This window comes from Drosophila pseudoobscura, chromosome X (assembly GCF_009870125.1).
Source record: "Drosophila pseudoobscura strain MV-25-SWS-2005 chromosome X, UCI_Dpse_MV25, whole genome shotgun sequence".
Taxonomy (NCBI): domain Eukaryota; kingdom Metazoa; phylum Arthropoda; class Insecta; order Diptera; family Drosophilidae; genus Drosophila; species Drosophila pseudoobscura.
Genome location: NC_046683.1, coordinates 17,274,925 through 17,296,220, shown reverse-complemented (window position 1 = coordinate 17,296,220; position 21,296 = coordinate 17,274,925). Strand labels below are relative to the sequence as shown.

Sequence of the window (21,296 nt, the reverse complement as noted above, 5' to 3'; positions counted from 1 at the left end):
CAACGCTTCAATGTTTTTGTTACACTACTCACCCCAATCCTGCCAAGCAGCAGGGCATCCATTTCGCCACCATTTTGGGCGACGGGAGCTGTTGTTATCACGGATATCGTCGGCTCCTGTTGACCACTCAGATCGACCGACATGTTGAACGCGCTTATGGATTACGATTACGATTGCGATTAAAAGGATGTGCTGTCGCTTGTTGTTTCAGTTGCAGGATTATTTTTTTTATTGTAATATTACGATTATTATTGTATTTGTTCACTTTGGTGCTCAGTCATCGATGCTGATGGATGCAAAAACTGCAGCAAATTTCAATTAGTTTCCCCCTAGATCCAATCCAATCCAATCCAATCCAGTGAATGGATGAAACTTTTAATTGATTCACTAATTGCTTGTGACAGCTCAGCATCCCATCGCAGAGCAATCGAAAAGGCGGACACGAAGAGAGTCGACACGGAGATACGCACATACAATCCGTACAAGTAGATAGAAAAAAATCAAGTGAATCAAAGCTCTTGGTGGAATATCGCAGACATTAATTGGCATTGGCGCGTGCCAATGGGCCACAGAAGTTTGCCATTTCATTTCGAAGCTAAGGGTGAAAGAGCTGCCAATAACAATTAGTGAGAGGGAGAGATTATGACGCGGAGGAGGTCAACTAATGGGGGCAGGATCCACTTCTGGAGGAAGCAAAGCGTAGAGTGCACTAAGTGGAGTTAGGGGATAAAAGGGAATTGTTTTCGAGTGGAATTTCATAGAGAGTGGTTCGTGTGGGGGTGGAGGGTGGACACGGATTATCTTCAGGTAGGTAATAGAATCGAAACTGTAACGTTTTATGAAATATCCCATTTTACTGGTGCGCACTGCTTGCTGAAGGCACTTCTTTATTCTCCACTGAGCTGCTTACATTACTGGAGATTTTCACTAACATAAAACTATTCAATGATATATCATTTGAACAGCTTGGTGGCCAATGGTTCGGTTAACCAATTTAATCTCGATTTGAACTACCGATCCACAGGCATTGCTTAACGCTACCTTCCACTGCTTACCGCTGCCTACCGCTGCTTACCGCTGCCTACCACAGCTTACCACTGCTTACGGAGTAAGCAATACAACCGCACTGCTTGTTGGTGGCTCTTTGTGGTAGTGAAGCCGCTAAGAGGCCTCCGATGGGAGGATGCGTGTTACAGCCAGCGACAAATAACAATTTCAATAAGCCGCAATTCTAATTAAACATGTCTCGACGAGAGGGATAAAGTCAAATATGGGGGCATCCTCTCTGGAGGATTCAGAGAGACAGAGGGAGAGAGAGGGGAGCGTGGGATGAACCAGTGGGAGCCACACACCCACCCAGCACGTCTGTCAATAAACGCCGGAAGACATATGACAACTGACAACAGAGTGTGCGTGTGTGCGTGTGGGCGTGTGGGCCGACGTCTGCTGTTGCTGACACGTTGAAAATTTCATTTTCAAAAGCTAAAACGTCTGTTTATCCCTGCCTCGCCTGCACCTCCTCGTCTGGGAGGCACCTTCTGCACCTGCCACATGGGGAATTGCTGCCACGCGACGTCCTCGTCGTATGCACAATTTGTAAAACGTTGAAAATTTGTATTAACGGCATTACACACGGCTTTACGAGCAGCCCATGGAGATGGAATAAAGGCCACACAACGAGCCGAGAAAACAGCATACAGCTACCAGCCACGACCACACGACGCTAAGGTGACAATCTAAACGACTGTGAAATTGTATTTGTGTTTTTATATTTACTTCGCACACTGTAAAACCCCCCAAAAAGGAAGAAGTACGATCATATTACGACTATGGGGATACCCCATGAGATATCGATGATTTGTTGCCAGGTAAATAGACATGAGCTACGGACTACCCAATATTTGAAGCCTGCTATGACTGCATTCAGATACTCTCGGATTGGTGTCGATTCCCTCTATGCGTTCTATCCAATTAGTGCACAGCGTGTAAACTCAATATCAGTACATACCCCATTATGGGTACAGGGTATAGGCGAGGTAAAATAAAGGAAAACCTGTCACTTCAACACATTTTACAGAGGCCATCAAAAAATATCGTGAAAAACAGCGCGGGGTTTTGTCATTCGGTAGTGCATATGTGGTCGCGTCTGCAGTAAAAGTTTTCCAAACACTTTCATTATGAGAGTCCATAAAAAAAGATACTTAATCGAATGTGAGAAGATTATGCTTCAAGTTATGAAAGTGGTTTCTCTGGGCAGCTGTTAACCGCTGTGCAAAAACTATAAACAGATACAGATAGAATAAGAGACACACATATATGTATAGAGGTAAATGGTTAGACAGATATAGAAATGGAAGATAGAGTCCAAATATCTGCTGTTGTCATTCGCGGCGCATCCCATCGAATGATGGCGGTCAAGTGTGTGGGAGACAGGAGTGAGATCTCCCAGGGGAAGGGATACCTCCTCATCCCGTCCGTATGTCAGACTTTCGCTGGCACTCTGTCATGGGTATTTTCGCCCACTTCAAGCGTGTGCTAATTTGGCTTTAATTTTCATTTTATTACACGGCAATATTCATAATGTGTGTCCGTGGACTCCAGTGAGTGGCCCAAAAGTCAAACAACTCACGTTCGTGGAAAGCGCATGCGTGAAAATACGCGGGAAAATAAGTGCGGGAATCAACATCATCATGAGCATTAATATGCAAATGAACAAAAAAAAAATGGGCCCAAAACGCAGCACAACGCGACGCATTGCATACACAATTATGCAACACACAGCGGAAAACAGGGAAAAACAGAACACTGATTCAGATTCAGATTCAGAGATTCCGCGAGCCAGAGATGCAGTCAACGGAAAAGGCCAGGATTCAGGCGTCTCTCGCCCACTCTTTGAGAGCCACCTACCTGGTAACCGTCACTCTTTCGCTCTCTCTCTCTCTTTTGGTGTCTTCTCATGCGTGTCCCACTGCATTTTCCAGGCGTACGCTATTTTTTTAAGGGGTACACCAAATGATGGATAAATACGACTTATAGGTGGGACAAAGAGTCAACTTGCGGGATCTCTTAACTTTCAAAAGGGGTGTAAAACCAGAAAAATACCGGAAGAAATACACAAAATATACTAGTACTAGCTAAAAGCGTTGGGACTTGCGGCACGCGTGCCGCGACACTATTATACACAGCTGTAGATGCAGTGCCGAAGCTTTTACAATATCTTCAGAGCTTTAAAAAAGAATTTCCGCTAAAAGTAAGAGTAATCGGATACATTTATGCATACAGTCTCTTTTATAGGCTACTCATCTAGCCGCACCCCTGCCTTAGCCAGGACAGCAGCCAAATGGTTTTGGCCACACGGCCAGACCCCGTCCGAGCCACACCGCCCCAGAGCTCGTTCTCGAGATTGAAGCTGAAGCTGAAGCCTGGGGTGCAGGAGGGAATTATGCATGAGCGCCTCAGTGCTTCGGCAAGTGCCACAAGACCCCCGTCCCGTTGCAGCGAGAGACCCCCTCTGCCGCCTTCCGCCATTTAACGTTGGCCATGTACGAACACTTTTCCCACTGTCAACGTTTTTTCCCCATAGCAAAATGCAAATAATTGACATGGACTCGACTCGACTCTGACTCGGACTCGGACTCCGACTCACGTTTCCCATTTCAGCAGAAACTTTGGATATATTCGAGGACCTTTCAAGCGCCATTAGCCGCAGTCCAAAAGCTTCCTGGGTTTTCTTTCTAATTTGTATATTTTTTCATGCCCTTTGGCCGCAACATAATTTCCGTTTTTGACCAAAAGATATTCTTTCTCTTCGCTTTGCTTTTCTTCTAATTTTCATTTCAACTTCGAGAAAGAGAAAGAGAAATGTGTGCGGCATGCTTCGTTAGTGCCACCACACTCTTCACCACTCCACCCCCCATAGTCATCGCTCTTTAGGGCGCGAAATTTCCACTTTGTTTGGTCCTTAATTAAATTGCATTGCAGAGGGACGCGGCCCGGGGATTCCCCAGGCTCTGAGAAGGGAGGAAGCACGTAAAGTGCCGTCCTCCAAAATTGGTGACGATTCGCCCCCATTCTTGCTTCACCATTTCTGCGGCTTCTACTCTCCTCGCCGCTGCCTCCAATCGCTCATAATTACAAGAGTGTGCCATCGCCACTCCTCTCCCACATTCCAACGCCCCCATCGATTCCATCGATTGAAGACTCAGAGACATAAAGAGAGAGGGAGGGAGAGCTCGGGGATCAGGGGAAACACATGTTCCAACGTCTGAAATGCAAAAATTTTAATGTAAATTCCTGTAGACACCTTCCTTCAAGCACCACATGGGGAACACTGGGCGTGAAAAGTCTACGCATTGCTGTCGAGCTACAAAACTTTGTTTGGTAACGTATTTTTTTAGAAAAGGTGGCTCAAAGAATGTTTGAACAGAAATATTTGTATTTTGTGGAGGTCTTTGTCAGAAACCCTAGGAATAATCGAAACCTTTTGATTTCAGAAACAGTCGTAGAACTACGTTTAATGTATATTGAGAGCTTTTGGAAATTTTAGGGGTTTTATTCAAATTCAAGAACATATACCATAAATGGAGATTATATACAAATTAAGTATATTTATGGCACATATGTATGTATACATACGAATATATAGTTTTGCAGAACGCGTAAAATCAGGAAAATACTCGAAAAAATTGAGCAAAATGCCAGAAAATACTAGTGTACTAAGCAAATGTACTAAAAAAGAATATGGAAAAATAGCAGTTAATACTAGAATATACTAATGATACCAGCAAATATCACAATACTACTATGTGAGTAAGTGCAACACAAATACTATACAAAATTCAGAAAAATACTAGAAAACATCCCAAAGTTTTGGGAGTCGCGGCCAGGTGTTCAAAGAGCCCAAGAGACCGACTGATGCGCTTCTGGCTATGATAATAATGATCCGATAGCTGTGTTTTTTGTAAATCTAACAGATATGATCATATTTGATGACTCAACATTTTCGGTTTTTCCTTTACCCATCAGCCATTCCGCATACTTTCAGCAGTGCATGTGCAGGCAGTATGTTTCTTGCAAACTGAGTTTCAGTTTCAGTTTTAGTTTGGGTTTCGCTTTTGGGTTGGTCTGCCGCTCCGTTTAGCCACAGATTTACAGCTCAGGAATGTCACACAGAATGCCACAAATGCCACCAATTGGGCATTTAATTGTGCGGAAGGACGAATGAAATTGAAATGAGAGTGGGTGAGATAGATGGATTTATAGTGGGAGAGGGCTAGAGAGGGAGAAAAGTTAATTAAAATGCGCTTTTGAGTTATTCAGATATTTATTTGCAGCCAGTCGAGTGACGCCATATGAGAAATGTATTTTTAATGCGATAGAAGGACGGACATTCTCCTGGGAGCCCTGCCTGTCTGCCGGGCTGGGCCTTCGTTATATATGTATGACGGACAGTGTATGGGGGGGGGGTTCTCTTTTGGGTCAACTGCAGCATTAATTGCCGTTTGGCTGACCTTCCGTAGGGTGGGTTCTTGGGACTGGGCTTGGGCTTGGGGTTTGAGTAAACTGTTGCCAACCTACAGGCGACCTTCGTCCTCCCTGCCTTTGCCCGAATCCTTTTCTTCTGGAAAGTTAACCGCCATCCTTGCCCTTGCTTCGCAAATCCCCTGAGAGCCCTTGGACCTGCTGCTACCCCGTTTTTTCTCGTCCTTGACTGATCCTTTGGCTACCTGCAGCAGCAGCAGCAGCAGCAGGGATTTCGTTGCAACAACAGCTTCTCGGGGTAGCTGCAAGCCGAAGGACATTTGCTGCAGCTTCAGAATTGACGAATTGTTTCAACAATTTGGGGCCGACAAAGTTTTTGGTATTTTGATCAAATTTGAGATAGCAGCAGCAGCCGCCGCATGCCGCAGTGGAGGCCAGAGTGTGTGGCTGTGTGGCAGTTTCCTGATTGCTTTCCAAGCGGAGGAAGCTCGTCTAAACAACAGCCGCAAGGCATTCTTGTGGTGCCAAAAGTTCCACTGAGAGACGACTCGTCGGCAGGACTTGGGCATACGAAATGAGGTCTAAATTCAAACCAAATTATAAACTGTTTCCAAAAGTCAGTCGCTCATTTGGTTACAAGTTTACAGTGCGCCTAGAGTCGAAACTTTGCGATTACTTGTGCGTTTCTCTGTCTCTGTCTCTCTCTCTGTCTGTCTGTCTGCCTGTCTATTATTCTCTAGTCTGATTCTGTTCTATGGCGGCTGTTCTGGGATTTCGATTCCATCGTTCACATAAAAACGAGTGCGAATACAGGCCCAAAATCAGCTTGAATGCACACAAATTCAGTCAAATCCATTCGCACTCACAGTCTACTATTTACTCATTCATTTTGTGAAGCTCTTGTCTTCTGTATTTTCATCTATTTAAAGTATTTTTGATGTTCCCTTAACCTGGTTTTCAATTCTGATTCCGGACTTCTCTGCTTGTTCCTTGATTTTTCCTTTGTTTCTTCTTCTGAATTTCCATTGCAATTCCCATATTGTGCTTCCTGTCTTCCCCTTTCTGTCCATGCCTTTCGTTTTGGAAACATTCAGTGGAATTCGGAACTAGTTCCGCACTGCTGAGCATATTCTCCGTCTGGCACACTCACGAAGGGAGTGACTGTCTGTCTGACTGACTGCCTGATTGACTGACTGACGATGCCCGAAAGGCCGTTTGCCGTTATTTATTGATTACGTGTCATATCACTCATACGAGTCCCTTCTGCTTCTGCTTCTCCTGCTCCTGCTCGTGCTCCTGGGGGCTCGTTTCGATTCCATTCGATTGAAATGTAACGCAAGTGGAACGTGTGTGTGCCCCCAAGAAGAAGGAGCGGGAACAGCCGTTGCAGGGTGGCAGCCGACAAACGAAACTTGTGCAAATAATTAAGTGCGCTTAAGTGATTTGCTCGACATCGACATCGATGGCGACGGGCGACATCGACATCGACAGCGACATCCAATGATGACTCCATAAAAATGACAAGCGATGATGATGGAAACAAGATGAAGATGACGATGATGATGATGACGTTGTGCCAGCGGCACAAATGGGTCAACAAATTCGGTAACTCAAAATTATGGGCAATGCCTCGAAGCCATCTGATGGGTATTCGGTTATGATTAAGGTTGTTGTTTGATCAGGGAAGCCGATGAGGGGAAAATAACTTAATCGATTCCAAAAGATAAAAGAGGATGCTCGTAGGGGAATGGTAACGATAGATGGGATGATGTTTGGAGATAATATATACAAAAAGCATATTGATGGAAAGTTCTATAATAAAAGAATAGCAAAGGAACTATAAATATTATACTCTTAAGGACATAAGGATCTTTGATGGATACCCAACTCTTTGATCTTCCCACTGATTCTGTAAGTCCCTCTGTCCTTCCACACCCCACTCTCTCTCTCTCTCTCTCATATTCTCTGCTACCCTGCCCGGAGGCATAATTACTTTTCGAAGTACTGCGCGCCTGCCTCGAGGGCTGTTTGCACTGCTTAATGCCTTGAAATTTCGCGGAGAAGAAATTCATCTGTCTCTTGCTCTCTCTTTCAGTGTCTCTGCCTATCCCTCTATCCGTCTCCATCAGTCTCTAGTCTCGCGCTGATTTGGGGGGCCATGGGGCGTATGATTAATATGCGTGAATTAAGTCAAATCGAATCGAATCAATCAGGGCAAATGTCGACAACGACAGACGACAAAAGGCCAAAGGCAAATACAGTAAAGCCTCAGCACACAAACACACACACTTAATCTGCATTTGGGGGAAAATGAGAAAATATTTCCTTTTTCGGGGAGGAGGCCAAAGGCCTAAAGGAAATAAAGAATCATAAAAATAAGGCTCTAAAGTGCCGACTTCCGGTCAGGGGCTAATGCATGCGAGCAAAAGGACAAATGCTGAAACGGGAGGGGGTAGGGGGGAGGGGAGGAGCCACACACAGGCAGCACAGTAAGCAACAATGTGACACATACTAAATTTTTATTACGAACCCAAACACATACACACACACGCACGCACACGCACACCGGCAGCTACAGAGAGTGAAAGTAAGAGAAAGTGAACTCTCAACGCACTCTCTCAGAAACACTAATGCAACGACATTTTTATTACAGGGCCAAAACGGCAGCAGCAGGGCAGACCAGGACTTGGACCAGAGGCTTTTTACTGCCAGTCGCCACAGCAGCAGTCGACAGTCCGCAAAATGGTGTCAATCCTTATCATGTGCTCTGACCGTGAAACCTAAAAGAAATGAAATCCATACCCCACCAGCACTCTGCTCCCCTCACCCCAACACCCACTTGGCCTTGTTTTTTTTTCTGCCCTTCACGTGGTGGAGGGGTCTGTCGCATGAGACACATTCCTTGGCAGTAGATCTACTGATTCTACCAAACCAACTTCAGATATTTAGCACGGTAGATCCTTTCCCGAATCGAACCCAATGGAACCCAGTCTTAAATCTGATTCAAAGCCGTTTAGTACCGTTTATACCCAACCGATTCGTACCCTTTTTAGTCCAGTTTTCAGGTACACAGATTCAATTTCCGATTCAGTTTCACATAAGCGAGGGGATACATTCGATTCGAATGAAGCTTTTTTCTTGGCCCTCGACACGATACCCTCATTCTATCATCATTATTGTCTACAAATTTCTCTCCTACTCCAAGGTTCTCAAGCCCTTTCCCACGCCCCTATCCGAGAAAGAGCATATAATCTTCTGCCATTTCATCAATTTGTTTTGGTATTTTCATTTTTTTGCTGTCGTTTTTTGGTGTGTGTTCCCAGCTTAGTCGGCGTTTATTTGATTTATGGCCAGGGCCGCTTAGATTTTTCCTGGGGTCCTTTCGTAATGATGTCCTGTCCGTGTCGATGTCGATGTCTCCTCCAGGGGGCCCCCCGAGGGTTGAGCTGCGGTTCCGTTCCGTTCGGTTTCGGTTTCAGGTTTCGTTCCAGAGTCCAAAGATTTCAGAATCCGAGGAAAGAAGGACGACGGTCGACCGACAAAGGTGCAGGCAGGGATGGCTGTGGCGCCTAATTAAAATCGACACTAAAGCCGGGTACCGCCGTTTAAGCCGGTGGCCAATTTGCTGACAATGAAAAATGAGGGGCAGCCCCAGGGCCTACCCTCCCCTCCCACTCCTACTGGAAGCAGTCACTCAATTAGCCTTTTCCCTGGAGCGGGGGCAGGACGACAGGACATCTTCTATACACTAGCAAAAACAATATTTCTATCACTAATTGAAATTTTGGCCAAAGCAAATACTCCGCTCGTAATGTTAATAATTGCATTTGGCACCATTCCCCCTGACGGAAGCCCCATCCGCCCAGACAGAAGCCAAGTCCCCCAACCCCCCATTCACAGAAGCCGCATCACGCGGTAGGGGGATGTCTATGAAATTCAAATTTCGATCCGGAAAACCCACCCGCTGAAGCATTTTTTTTTTTTTTGGCTGCGTAACGTATTTTTTTTTGTTCTTCCACAATTTGAATATTTTAATATTCATGAAAATTGCTCACATTTTCACGGAGGAAAACTCTCGGCAAGGGAAGAGGGGAATTCTGTGGAAAAGTTTCTTCTAATTTGCGGCTTTTCCTAATGAAAATTAAATGAAAATTGCTTAAAAGAGTCTGTGCTGTGGAATTATTGTTTGAGTTTGATCCAAACGGGGAAGGGAAGGCGGCAGTCCACATGTGGAATGCCTCCAGAGACAAACTCCTAAGAGAAACAGAGAAGGGGAGGAGAGAGAGAAATCAAGAGGAAGGTCACGTGGAGGGGAGTCTGTAGAATGCATAAATCAGTTTGAAGCTCCGACAGAATGACAGTCGTCTTTCCCCACTTGATTCCCGTTCATGGATTCCATGTCCTAGTTGCTCCTGAGGGTTCCTCTCGACAGCCATTATTCTGTATCCGTTTTCTGTGGGGTTAGCCTCCCGCATAGATGTTTTTTGTCTTTGATGTCTGTCGGGGCCGGGGTTGGGAAACAAATTAATAACCAAAATGCCAATGACACCCAGCAAAAGTGCCAGTGGCAGCCATCAATGGAAGTGCCCTCAGCAATGCGGGAAAATTCTAATGAAATTTGCTTTTGATATTGACTTTGAGGTTGTGTTAACATTTAGATGGTGCCACATTTCAATGCCACTCGGAAAATCATTTGATTTGTAGTTCATATAATTGAACGAAGGCCCATTCAGGCACATTCCCAAAATCAATGCCATTGATATACACAAACTATCCCACATCCAAATAAAGAGGCTTTTACACCGATTTACAATATGAATATCTGTGAATATTTAACATGAATTAAATAATTCTATTGCCTTTGCACATTGCTCTCCCCTCTGAAATCTATCCTCCCCAACGGACTAAAAAACCCTTTCCCAGACAGTGCCATGCAAGTCCTAATTAATACGAATGCCGACGCCGCCTTGCCGACTCTTCCAATTATTTTTCATGTTGTTATATGCCGTTTAATAATTCAACAATTATTTCATAGAATGCGAGCAGATTTTAATGGACTTTAGCAGCAGCAGCGGATGAATTTTGGAAGCCATTATTCCATTTGACATCAGTCTTACAGCATCAATTTCCCCTTGTCGAAAGAACATGATCAACACCATGAAAGTGAGTCCCATGGGCCCAGAAGATAGAGGTAATAACCCTTTTAATTTACTCATTTCTTGTACTTTATTTCTTCCCTTCTTCACAGCCGCACTCCTTTCAATTATCGCTCTTTTCAGCGTCGTCCTTCTCTGCCTTCGATGTGACACGTTAATCATACGCACTGTTGGCCGTCAGCAATTACAGCGACGAAAGCAAAGGATGGAACAGAACAGAACAGAACAGAAACCGATGGAAGCAGAGTGTCAACCGAACATATCAATTCATCAATTGGTCAATTGCTGTAAGCTAATTTGATTATCGTGGAAAGAAGTGGAGACTGTGCAGTCTGTGGACTCTATTGAGTCTGTGGACTGACGGAAGAGTGAGAAAATCAATGCAAAAGATTAACAATTACAGGATTTTTGCGGTGAACAAGTGGGATGCTGCAAAGAAGGTGGGGAAAATATTGAATGGCAAAGACCAAGAGACCGAGAGACAGAAGGCGAACACACAATAGAGACGTTGGCCCATAACGATTTAATGTTGCTCTACACATATGTACATACTACGAGTATATATGGTATATATAGTATATATATTTAATCATCAACTTCTGTGGGAAATTCTCTGGCCTTCTAGATCTCTTTCAAGTGCTGGACACTCAATTGCAAGGACAAGACGAGCCTCTTGGCTCCTTATTCTTTTGGCTTCTTATGCTGCTTCCTCTTGCCTGTTATCGATAGTCATTGTTTGCCACACATACATACACACAAGCACCCACAGACGCACACACACGCACACTCGTGGTCTCCTTTATTGATGGCGAATATTACGCCAACTAAGCAAATTAAATTGTTTACATTGGACAAAGGGCCAAAAGCAGTGTGAGCGAGAGGGGGGAGCTCGGGGCGTGGCTCATGACGCAAGGCTAGCCCCCCCTCCTTAACAATATGGAATAGTGCACGGATCTGGGGCAGTGGCAGGGGCACCAGGAGCACTAGGTAGCAGCCAGACAACAATGGACAACAGCAGAAGCATGGGGCTTCTCTCTCTCTGCAGTTTCTCTCCCTCTCTCCCGAGGGAGGCACACACAACATTTCATACACATTGAAGGGCAAAGGGAGCTCCAACAGGAGACAATTATGCACAGTGGAGAACCGCTAAACGGCAAAATAACACAAAATAAAACGAGGAACAAAAAGGGAACAACAAATTGAATCAAAGAAAAGAGAGCTTTCTTCATAAAAGATATACATATATATATCCGAGGTTTTATGTCCGTATCTATGCACCATATATGCACCATACAGATGTATCTGTAATTGTAAGAAAGCATTTCCGACCCCATAAAGTATCTAAATTCTTGATCAGCATCAATCGCCGAGTCTATTGAGCCATGTCTGTCTGTCCGTCCCTATGAGCGCCTAGTTCCCAGAGACTATAAGAGCAAGAGCAATGACATATTGTATTCAGACTTTTGTGATATCACATTGTCCCACCTAGAATATCTGTGGCATTCACAATTTTAAAGATACGAGAAAACTAAACACCAGATACCATACCGAATCAGATCAGATCTGATTATTAGTTTAGCCAGAATGAAGAAATCAATTTTCCGTGGCTACGCAACGCCTTCCACGCGCTTACTCATTCTCTCTCGCTCTCACACACTCTATCATCGTGCAGTGTGCGCCCTCTGGCGGAGGGGAGCCATACTGACTGAGTAGCTGCGACTCAAAACGTTCCCTTTAGCGAATATCAACTTTAACATCTCTATTGATTCGAAAATTTGAGTTGCATTTCCCTGAGGAACACCGAGTGTCCTTTCGCCAGAGCCAACTTGAGTCTTCCCTCCTGGATGCCACCATATGCCACCCATTGTGCGAGAGCCTCAAGGATATCCTGCAGATGTTTTATTGCCTGCCAAAAACACTGTGAAGGCGACAAGGGTCCGAAGGTGTAGCAGGGATACAAAGGATGGGCTTCATTTTAATCGAGTTGATATTATATGAGTGTGGAGTGATGACAGGTTTCCACAGCATTAAAAACTGTGTCCTCTCTCAATCTCCCTCTCTCTCTCTCTCTGTCGGTGTGAAAATTGTTTATTTTTGCGTGTGCCATGGCCCTAGAAGCAGGATACAGTTTATCCTTACGCACACACACTATCATATACACACACACTAGCGCCTAAAGCGATTTGCGGCCCCGAGACTTTTCCGATGGCCCAAAAACCTTATACATTTTAAGAGCTTCAGAACTTTGATGGCCCCCAAAATGCAAACAAATCAACACAAAATTCAATAAGGATACTGCCCCCAGAGAGGAGGGGGACACTGTGGCAGGATGCGGAGCCCAGCGACTGGTCAAAATGTTCCTTGGCTTTTAATAAACAGCCCTTAACGGCGGCAAAGGGCAGTGGGAAACGTAATATGATAATCAAACCGAGTGCCAAACCACGAGAACAAGCGGAGTGGCCCCCCACAACACCCCTTGGCAACTTTCCTACTCAATGAGCTTTTGGACATTTAAAACAATTTCTTTTGATTTCCCTCTTAAAGGCAAATGGCACAGGGGAAGGGCAACAGTCCGTACAGATGGCCCTATTAAGTAGGATCTAGGACTCGAAGCGTAATACTGAATGCCCTCTAGTGCATATACAATGAGAATGTATTTGAGGTACTTTCGTTAGTGGGAGAGGGGCATGGGCATGGCCATAGAAGTTACTTTTCTTGCTACTCGAACCCATTTCTATAGCGACTCCCTGGACAGGACACTGGAACTTGGTCTATTGTTTGCAAAGAAATATATATATACTCGTATATATATCTTTGAATACATTTTTGTCACAATTGTCAGTTGACACAATTGTCATTTGCCAGAATTGTCCAAACACTCGACAAAATTTATATAGAAAACAATTTTGGATTCGTTTTCTGATAGCGATCTACTTTTTGGGTCTAAAAAGGCGGGCCAGTTGATTGGATAGGCACATTACCATCCCCTCATATTATATATATAGGCCCCGAGAGTCTGCAGAGTACATCCTGGATAATGTGCTGCATTTCCACCCACAAACTCAAGCTGCTGGTCGTTTGCCTGACGCTCCTTGTGCAGGTAATCCATTCCATCCGTTCTTATGGGGGAAAGGTATATTTAATAAGTGTCCGCCTCTAGATTGATGGCGAGCTAAAGGCCGCCAATAATGCCACCCTCTTGTTGTACTACAGTCGGACAAAGTTTCTCGGATATCTGATAACTCGCATCATCCTGGGCATATTTCTGGCCATTTGGGCATTCACTGGCTTCTTATCGCTGTTCTATGATTCCGTTTGGGGTGTGGCTACTGTGAGTACTCCGTTAATGGATCCTCTTCAATCCCCAAACAATCTGTCAATTCGCATCGTCCCGCTCTTCCCTAGTACTCCTCCGGCATCTGTTTCCTCACCGTTTTGGACCTTTTTACACTGTACTATCGCTATGTACTGCGAAATCAAGTATATACCGATGAAAATGAACGTATGAAACTAGAACGTCGTTACAAATGGCAGGGTGGACAACATAATCATGAAACTTTAGATGAAGGCATTGGCGATGCTATGCTTTTGGTTATCAATATTGTGCAGGTGCGATTCAATTAATCATTCACATCAATCATTTGAAAATACGATACGATGCATCTACATAGGTAGCCATTCAGGTTTCTGTCAATATTGCCGGCTGGTGGCTGGCCGTTCGACTGCGGAGGCATCACCAGAACGAGGAAAAATACGAGGCTGACAAGGTCTATCTCGAATACTTGCTCAAAACTCATCCACATACGACGCCGCCATCGAATGCGCAGTCCCAGCACCCGCAGCAGCAACATCAAAATTCAAAGCGCCCATCAGTCATGAAATGAAGACTCGAGACCTCGGATTCCTTCTACTCACAGCAGCATCCAGCCGCAGGAGGCTCCTCAAGCCAAGTATCTCATAGAATTAGGGGCAGAGAAAAGATTCGTCCATTGAAATTATCATACTGCCTGCTTGAGGTGCCACTCACAAGTTTTTGGGAACGAACCCTCGAAAAATTGGTGTGTTGAACGTTGAACGTTGAACCCTTTATTCCAAATGCCACGCTTTGGGGCATATGGTTCTTGATTGGCTTTTGCGTTGCTTAGTGCGGATTTTCTTTGCTTTTTTCTGGTTTATTCCACTCCTGTTTGTGTGCTCTTCTGCTTCTGCTTCTGCTTTTCTTTTCATTGCTGTTTTGTCTGCCTTTTTTGCCCACTTCGACTTCAGCTTTCGTTGCATGCAACAAGCGCTGCAACGTTAAAGCAGCACAAGTTGACCTTAACAGGTCATGGCCAATGTCATGTCCCCTTTTTTGTTCGGGTTCAAGGACTCGTTGATGCACAGTTTTGCTTTCGTTTTCATTTCAGCTTGACACTCGAGAGGCCTGGAGTCTGCTGAAATACTGCTGCTGCTGCTGCTGCCGGAGGGGAGGAGTAGATCATTGGCCTTTCGGGGCCCCCACATCAAAGATGCCAACGGAAATTGTAATTTGCCTATCAGAACGTTAATCGATAATAATCGACCATTGAGAAATATATTCATTTCAAGCTGTTATTTTATTCGAATTTTTTAAACATTTATGTAATAAATATGATTTTCGGCAGTGAAAATACCTTTGAAAATGTATGTATGTCCACAAATACCTATCGATTAGTAATACAAAAAATATTCAAGCATTTAATCGATGAAGATTCAATGATTTAACAAAAAGACAATATTGATTATTGCACTTACTCGGTGATTTATAAATAAAATATCAGCAATGACTGCATTTAATCAATGCCTAATCGATAATTTATCCAGAACTACTTATCGATTAGCCGCGCCTTACAACGAATCGAAGAAAAAACGATTATTTGTCCTATTTAACCGTGGAGCCGATAAATTAATAGGAAACATGGATAGACGAGACTATTTTATCGAATATTCGATCAAATATTAAGAAGAAAAATACATATGTAGATATTTTAAATTAATTCATAATTTTTCCAAAATTTCTCAAAACACACTATCGCCCATGTTGATTTATCGATATTTTTTTCATAACTAATCAATGAAAACAGTTACATTAAATTTGTTTGATTTGAATAGAGATTCTGAAGTGCTTTATTTTATTAGGCAGTGTTCAAATGTATTTATCGATGCTTAATCGAATATTGAACATTTTCTAGCGATTTGCATGAAGATTCTAAAATTATCGATGACTTTTATGTGTTAATCGAATGCAAAAACAACTTTAAAAACTTTAGGAAATTGCTAGGAAAAGTTTTGCACAAGTTTTGCACCAACGCCTCGTGGCCTCGACTTCTGTTTCGCTTAAGTCGAGGAGTCGCGTTTTCACTTGATTTGATTAATAATCGCAATTGCCAGGCAGTTAAACTTACGAGTAGCACAATGGTTCCGCTTCTGCTCCCAGTGCTGGAAAGCATTCCCGACAGCTGTTATTATCAGGGAAAATATTAATTTAAAAACCCCACACACAAGGACTGCGACACACACACACACGCGTATTTCAGTGTCCTTCAATTGGATGTGACAATTAGAGGATGAGGCCCTGGGGCAATCGGCATACTCCACACACGCACACACACACCCGAGCACACGAGAGTACCGAGGATAATCCATTCGCACAGTCCTTCCCTCAAAAGTCAGGCTCTCAATAATCAGGATAATGATAATAAAAGGGATGCCATTACACGGATATTCCTACCACATTTCGCGTGTCGTTTCTCGGCTCTCGCTCTTCATGTCTCATGCTGTTTCTTGTTTCTTGTGTGTTCATTTCTGTTCACAGTTCGTTTGTCGCTTTTCTCCATTGTTGCCACTCTTCCACTGACAATGTAAACAATGGCTAGCATAGACACACCACACACACACAGACCTCTCAGTTACATCCCACATCCCAACACTTGTCCAGTGATATCTCTCCTCAGCGGACAGCCAAAACTTCATTGCGAGATTTACTCATTCAGAAGAGATTCAAGGTTCAAAATTCTAAGGAATTCCAAGGATCAGGCGGTTTCAAAATGATCCCAAAAGCTTATAAGAGTTCCTAGATTCTCGAGAAGATGTATATTCCCATAATGTAATGCAAAAAGTAGGATCTTTAGATCTTTTTAGAACAGACATGCAGCAGCACCCATCCGTCGATTGGCCGAAAATAAGCGCATAGCAAGCTTTTGTTTGGTGTCACCGTCTACAAGAGAGAGCCTGGAATATGGTATAAAAAATGTTCTTACGGCTCACTACCATGGCGTAGTTATGTTCCCACTGTAGAGCTTTCACTGTACCATCTACCACATTCTGCTATCTTTTACTTTTAATGGAACCCTCCTTTGATTGTGGATGGGAAGTGGAAGTTTTTGAACTTTTTTTACCAGCTGATAAGCAAATTTATTTACGCGCCAAATGCCGGCACACACGCACACACTTTGAGGCCATGACGTACAGCAGCGCCCTTCCGTTGGTCGATTTTGGTCGGTTCTACCCTTCGTTTAATGTCCGCCTTCATCAGAGAGAGAACCTTGGATGATCTGAGAGAAACTCTCATTCAAAGCATATAAAAACTTTCAAAATGTAAAAAATTTCAAGTGAATTTAATTTGGCTTTATTTTAATTACTTTTTTATTTTTGTTCACGGAAAAACACACTCAAAAAAAAAAGCGAAGGAAGAACTAGATGAGGATTTGCTGCAGCTTTTGTCGTGTTGCTTTTTAGAATTTGACGGATTTGATTTGAAGGAAAATACGAAGAAGAAGAAGGAAGCAAGCGCGCGAGAACTTAAAGCGTTTTAACGGTCAAAAAAGCGTTAACGTCGTCGCCCGTTAGCGTCGCGCGGTATTTCACCGACAGAAACTCTTCGCATGTCAACACGCGCCAAAATGTTGCCAGCGACTGACTGAGGCAGTGGCAGTGTGTGTGGCAAGCAGCGGCGGCAGTGGCAAGACGCACTTGATGGAACACGAACGAAACACGATCCAAGAGACGCCCACACACACACTCGTACACTCGCGGAAGAGGCATCCATCCTCCTGGGTACAAGAGCATTCATTGAGAAAAAACGAGACGAGCAAGCGAAAGGACGACGGAAGGAAAGACGAAGGACGAGGGCGGTAGGGCAAAACAAAAATCATATGTCCCCATATTCGCCTTAAAAGTACAGCTGATGCTGTGGGCAAAAAGCTTCAGGCGAGTGAAGCTTTTGGGGAAAGCTTCAAAGCTACAGAGAAGGCGCTTGCGCAGAGGCTGCAAAAGCTCTCTTTCATTTTCTCTCACTCTCACTCTCTCTCTCTGTAACTCTCTGGCGGAGAGGACACTTGTTGCACCCATGCACATATGTTTATCTATCTAACTTTCCAATTTATTTAATGCAAATATTTGCAAAAATATTTTTTGGAACTACAGTTATTGAAAATATAATAGAAACGGCATATTTATTTCTTATTTTTCAAAACATTCTTCGATGAATATTTTGTTAAAGTTGCATGAATTTAATAGAAAGCGTATACAGTAATGTATCAAAATATAAAAAAAAAGAATTAGATTAAAAAATCTTTATGTACCAATAATAAATTTTTTAATTTTTGACGCCAGTTTGTATTGAATTGTTTTTCCTATCTTGTTTAAAAATGGCTGAAATGAAATTATAGAGTTGATATTTCATAAACTAAAGACAAAAGAAGAAACTATTGCTGTTATTCGTTTCAGAATAGGTCGTTGAGTACATTCTACGGCGATTGAAAGAAACATCATGTTGTGAAGGCGCTATCCCCATTCGAGGATTGGTCCAATAAAAATAATGTTAATAAACTGGACAGTATGATAATGAATTGGAAATGCATTAGTGTGTGCGTTCTCATAGGATAATGATCCGAAACTGCCGTAGAAATGGTTCCTGGTGAAAAGACCTTCTTAGTCACCACACCTAAGTCCAATCGAAAACCTTTGGGGGATCTCAAAGAATAGAATTCGTGGCTATTAGTCCAATAAATATGGATGATTTGTGGGAAAAAGGTATTCGTCTGGCGCCGGAGGGAGAGAGCAAGCCATGGATTATTTCTCGATTTGGAAAAATTTCAAAAGTAATTCTTTTCAATCACGTTAGCACCGACCCGCCGCTCAATTGAGGATTCAATAACCCACTCTACAATTTCAAGCTGATTTCAAAACATGTATTTACCGACAAATGCATCCATGTACGAGTTTCTAATAGTATTACTCGTCTTTCTACTCCTCCTGATGAATGCACTGGCGACCTTTGTGCCCCGCTACACTGTACGAAATAGTAAGCTCTTCCAGAAGATTAAAATGATATTTCTTAATCGTTGTCGGTTCTCTTTGTATAACAGCCAAACGCATGGCAAACAAATTGAAATGTAAATAAATTCAAACTTCAGTTTTGTCTTTTGGACGCTTAAGCCTTTCCTCATTCCATTCCTCATTCCTTTGGGGGCTTGCCTCCAAATCTCTGCGAAGCTGTGCATCAAAATGTTTTGAGAGGAGACTGCATCCTCTCCAGCGGTCTTTTGAATCACAGGATAGTTTGCAGTAAAGCTCTTCCGCAGGCACTGGAGCTTACAACAAGCTTTCCTTCGTACTTCACCCAGTGAACAAATTCTGTAATGAAATATTCGATTGAAGAGCGGGAAATTTGTTCGAAACAGAGGGCTTCCTTCGAGACGCATTCGAATGATTCGAATTGTTGATAGCTAATTCCCTACGGCGGTGAATGCGATCTCAATTCAATACCCATTCAAGAACCTATCATTCGTATTCGTTGCCTCCTCGCTGAGCCCCACATGAGCACAAAAATTCATTCATTCTCCGCCTTTAATTCGCTTGCATTCATTTGGGGGTAAAGTGTGCGAATATGCCTATTTTGAATGCATTATTTATTATTATTATATTATTTTAGAAATTATGCGTTAAGAAAGGTCAAACGCAAATAAACATGCGAAACATCTATCAGTTCGGTGGCACATCTCCTAGCCCTTTCTCTCTTTTTTTAACTGAAACGAGGACTAATATTAAGAGGACAATGACTCTTCTCTCCCCTTGGGTGCATTTTTCTAGGGGCATATTTTTAATTTATATTTAAAATTTCAGCAAAAACCAGATACAATAAACATAATTGAGCGTGAAGAGCACTTTTGGCGGCGGGTTGTTTGTTCATTCAAGTGATTTGAAATATATAATGAAAAAGTGGAATACACTTTGCAGAATTATTTAACAACTCCGTTCAATATACGTATATATAGATTTGCACACTTTGTTTTCATAATTTATGGAAATATATTTTCTGGCCAGAGTCTGGGAAAAATGATTTCATTTTTTGCACATTGTGAATATTAAGTAGATTATTTTTCTGCATTAAATTTAATTTAATGGAAGCTTAATTAATTATTCTCTCAGATTTGAGAAATATATGCTAAATTATGCTAAATGAATAACCATCCCACAACGAATCTAATTACTGGCTACCCAACATCTGTATAAGCAGGACGGCAGTCCCATCGTATAAGTAGTCACCGCCGGAGGCCACACACATATGGCTGGGCAGGACAGGGCACTGGGTACGAGTAGTGGACTGACTGTCTTGTTTTCTGCCTTGTTTTCTCTTCCATATTTACCATAATTAATTAAGTTTGAACCATGTCTAGCCATGGATAGAGAATCATCAGAGAATCGACAGCACTACCAAACAACACACACACAAGCTCACCAAAGTAAGAAGATGGACAAAACTTTCAACTATAATTAATAACATCCTGGAGACTGAAGTTTCCTGTTGTCGATGGGACACAAGGACATGTGTGATAACAGATAATAGATAACAGAGGAGCACTCACCTCAATGGTTATGTGGTGGCCGCGTGTGCGGAAATTGTCATCGTTTCCTCGTAGATTCTTCGAGTCAATTTGCACATTCGTCTGCATCTTGAAGTCCGTAGATTGGATTCCTCGTCTGAAAAAGATGAGCATTTAAGTGAAATATTCTTATGAACCAAAAAACCCATAAACTGCACCCAAAAGGGAGCTCTTACACGACGATTTGGCAGGAGAATCCAATGATGCGTGACCTTGATAAAGATGCCAAATAAAGTAGAAAAAGCAATGGCCCTATGAAAATGTCGGCCATAAAAAAGGCAAATCGAAACGTTCAAGGAATTTTCCCACAAAAAATTATATGCTATAAATTTGATCGATAAACCGATAAAAAGGGCTAACAAAATGTAAGAGAAAAATGAGAAAATTATGAGACCAGGTGTGACACGTAATATTCTCTCCTTTAGAATCCATAGCTACAAATTTCAATGGTTTCTATCTATTTGCTGCAATTATTTTCAATTAATCCATTAAAGGATCTTTTGCACAATTTCACACTGCCCATCGATTTGTTTCAATCAATCGAAATATGGATTTCCCATATTGATTACTTTTGAATTGATTTCTACCGACTATTGATCTTTATACCCGGTACTCAAAAAGAGTATGGAGTATATTAGATTTGTGGGGAAAAAGTATATATATTCTTGATCTGCATCAATAGCCAAGTCTATTGAGCCATGCCTGTCTGTCCGTCCCTATGAGCCCCTAGTTCTCAGAGACTAGAGCTAGAGCA

At 42.8% G+C, this 21,296-nt stretch overlaps 2 protein-coding genes across 3 annotated transcripts in view; one reads left to right on the top strand and one right to left on the bottom strand.

Annotated features, from left to right (window-relative positions):
- The window catches only part of LOC6901200 (dipeptidyl aminopeptidase-like protein 6), a 110,157-nt gene that overhangs the window by 65,741 nt on the left and 23,120 nt on the right, over window positions 1–21,296 (bottom strand). The window contains exons 1-2 of one of the 2 annotated variants that reach the window (XM_033382258.1): window positions 17,297–17,580; window positions 33–302 (exon numbers count right to left, since the gene is read on the bottom strand). In XM_033382258.1, the coding sequence (XP_033238149.1) occupies window positions 33–143 (111 nt within the window). In that variant the 5' untranslated portion in view covers window positions 144–302; window positions 17,297–17,580. Of the gene's footprint in view, window positions 1–32; window positions 303–17,296; window positions 17,581–20,524; window positions 20,640–21,296 lie in introns of those variants that run through there. The other variant, XM_033382259.1, reaches the window with a different exon arrangement.
- LOC6901205 (uncharacterized) lies at window positions 13,494–15,235 on the top strand. Its single transcript, XM_002133870.3, has 5 exons — window positions 13,494–13,737; window positions 13,798–13,968; window positions 14,043–14,246; window positions 14,309–14,695; window positions 15,044–15,235. Exons 1-4 carry the CDS (start codon window positions 13,675–13,677, stop codon window positions 14,519–14,521), a joined length of 651 nt encoding a protein of 216 aa, XP_002133906.2. The 5' UTR covers window positions 13,494–13,674; the 3' UTR covers window positions 14,522–14,695; window positions 15,044–15,235.

Excerpts from the sequence above, each read along its gene's own strand:
- LOC6901205 (XM_002133870.3), top strand. The coding sequence starts at position 13,675 with ATGTGCTGCATTTCCACCCACAAACTCAAGCTGCTGGTCGTTTGCCTG. Across the intron at positions 13,738-13,797 it reads GCCTGACGCTCCTTGTGCAG|ATTGATGGCGAGCTAAAGGC; the intron begins GTAATCCATTCC and ends GTCCGCCTCTAG. Across the intron at positions 13,969-14,042 it reads CCGTTTGGGGTGTGGCTACT|TACTCCTCCGGCATCTGTTT; the intron begins GTGAGTACTCCG and ends GCTCTTCCCTAG.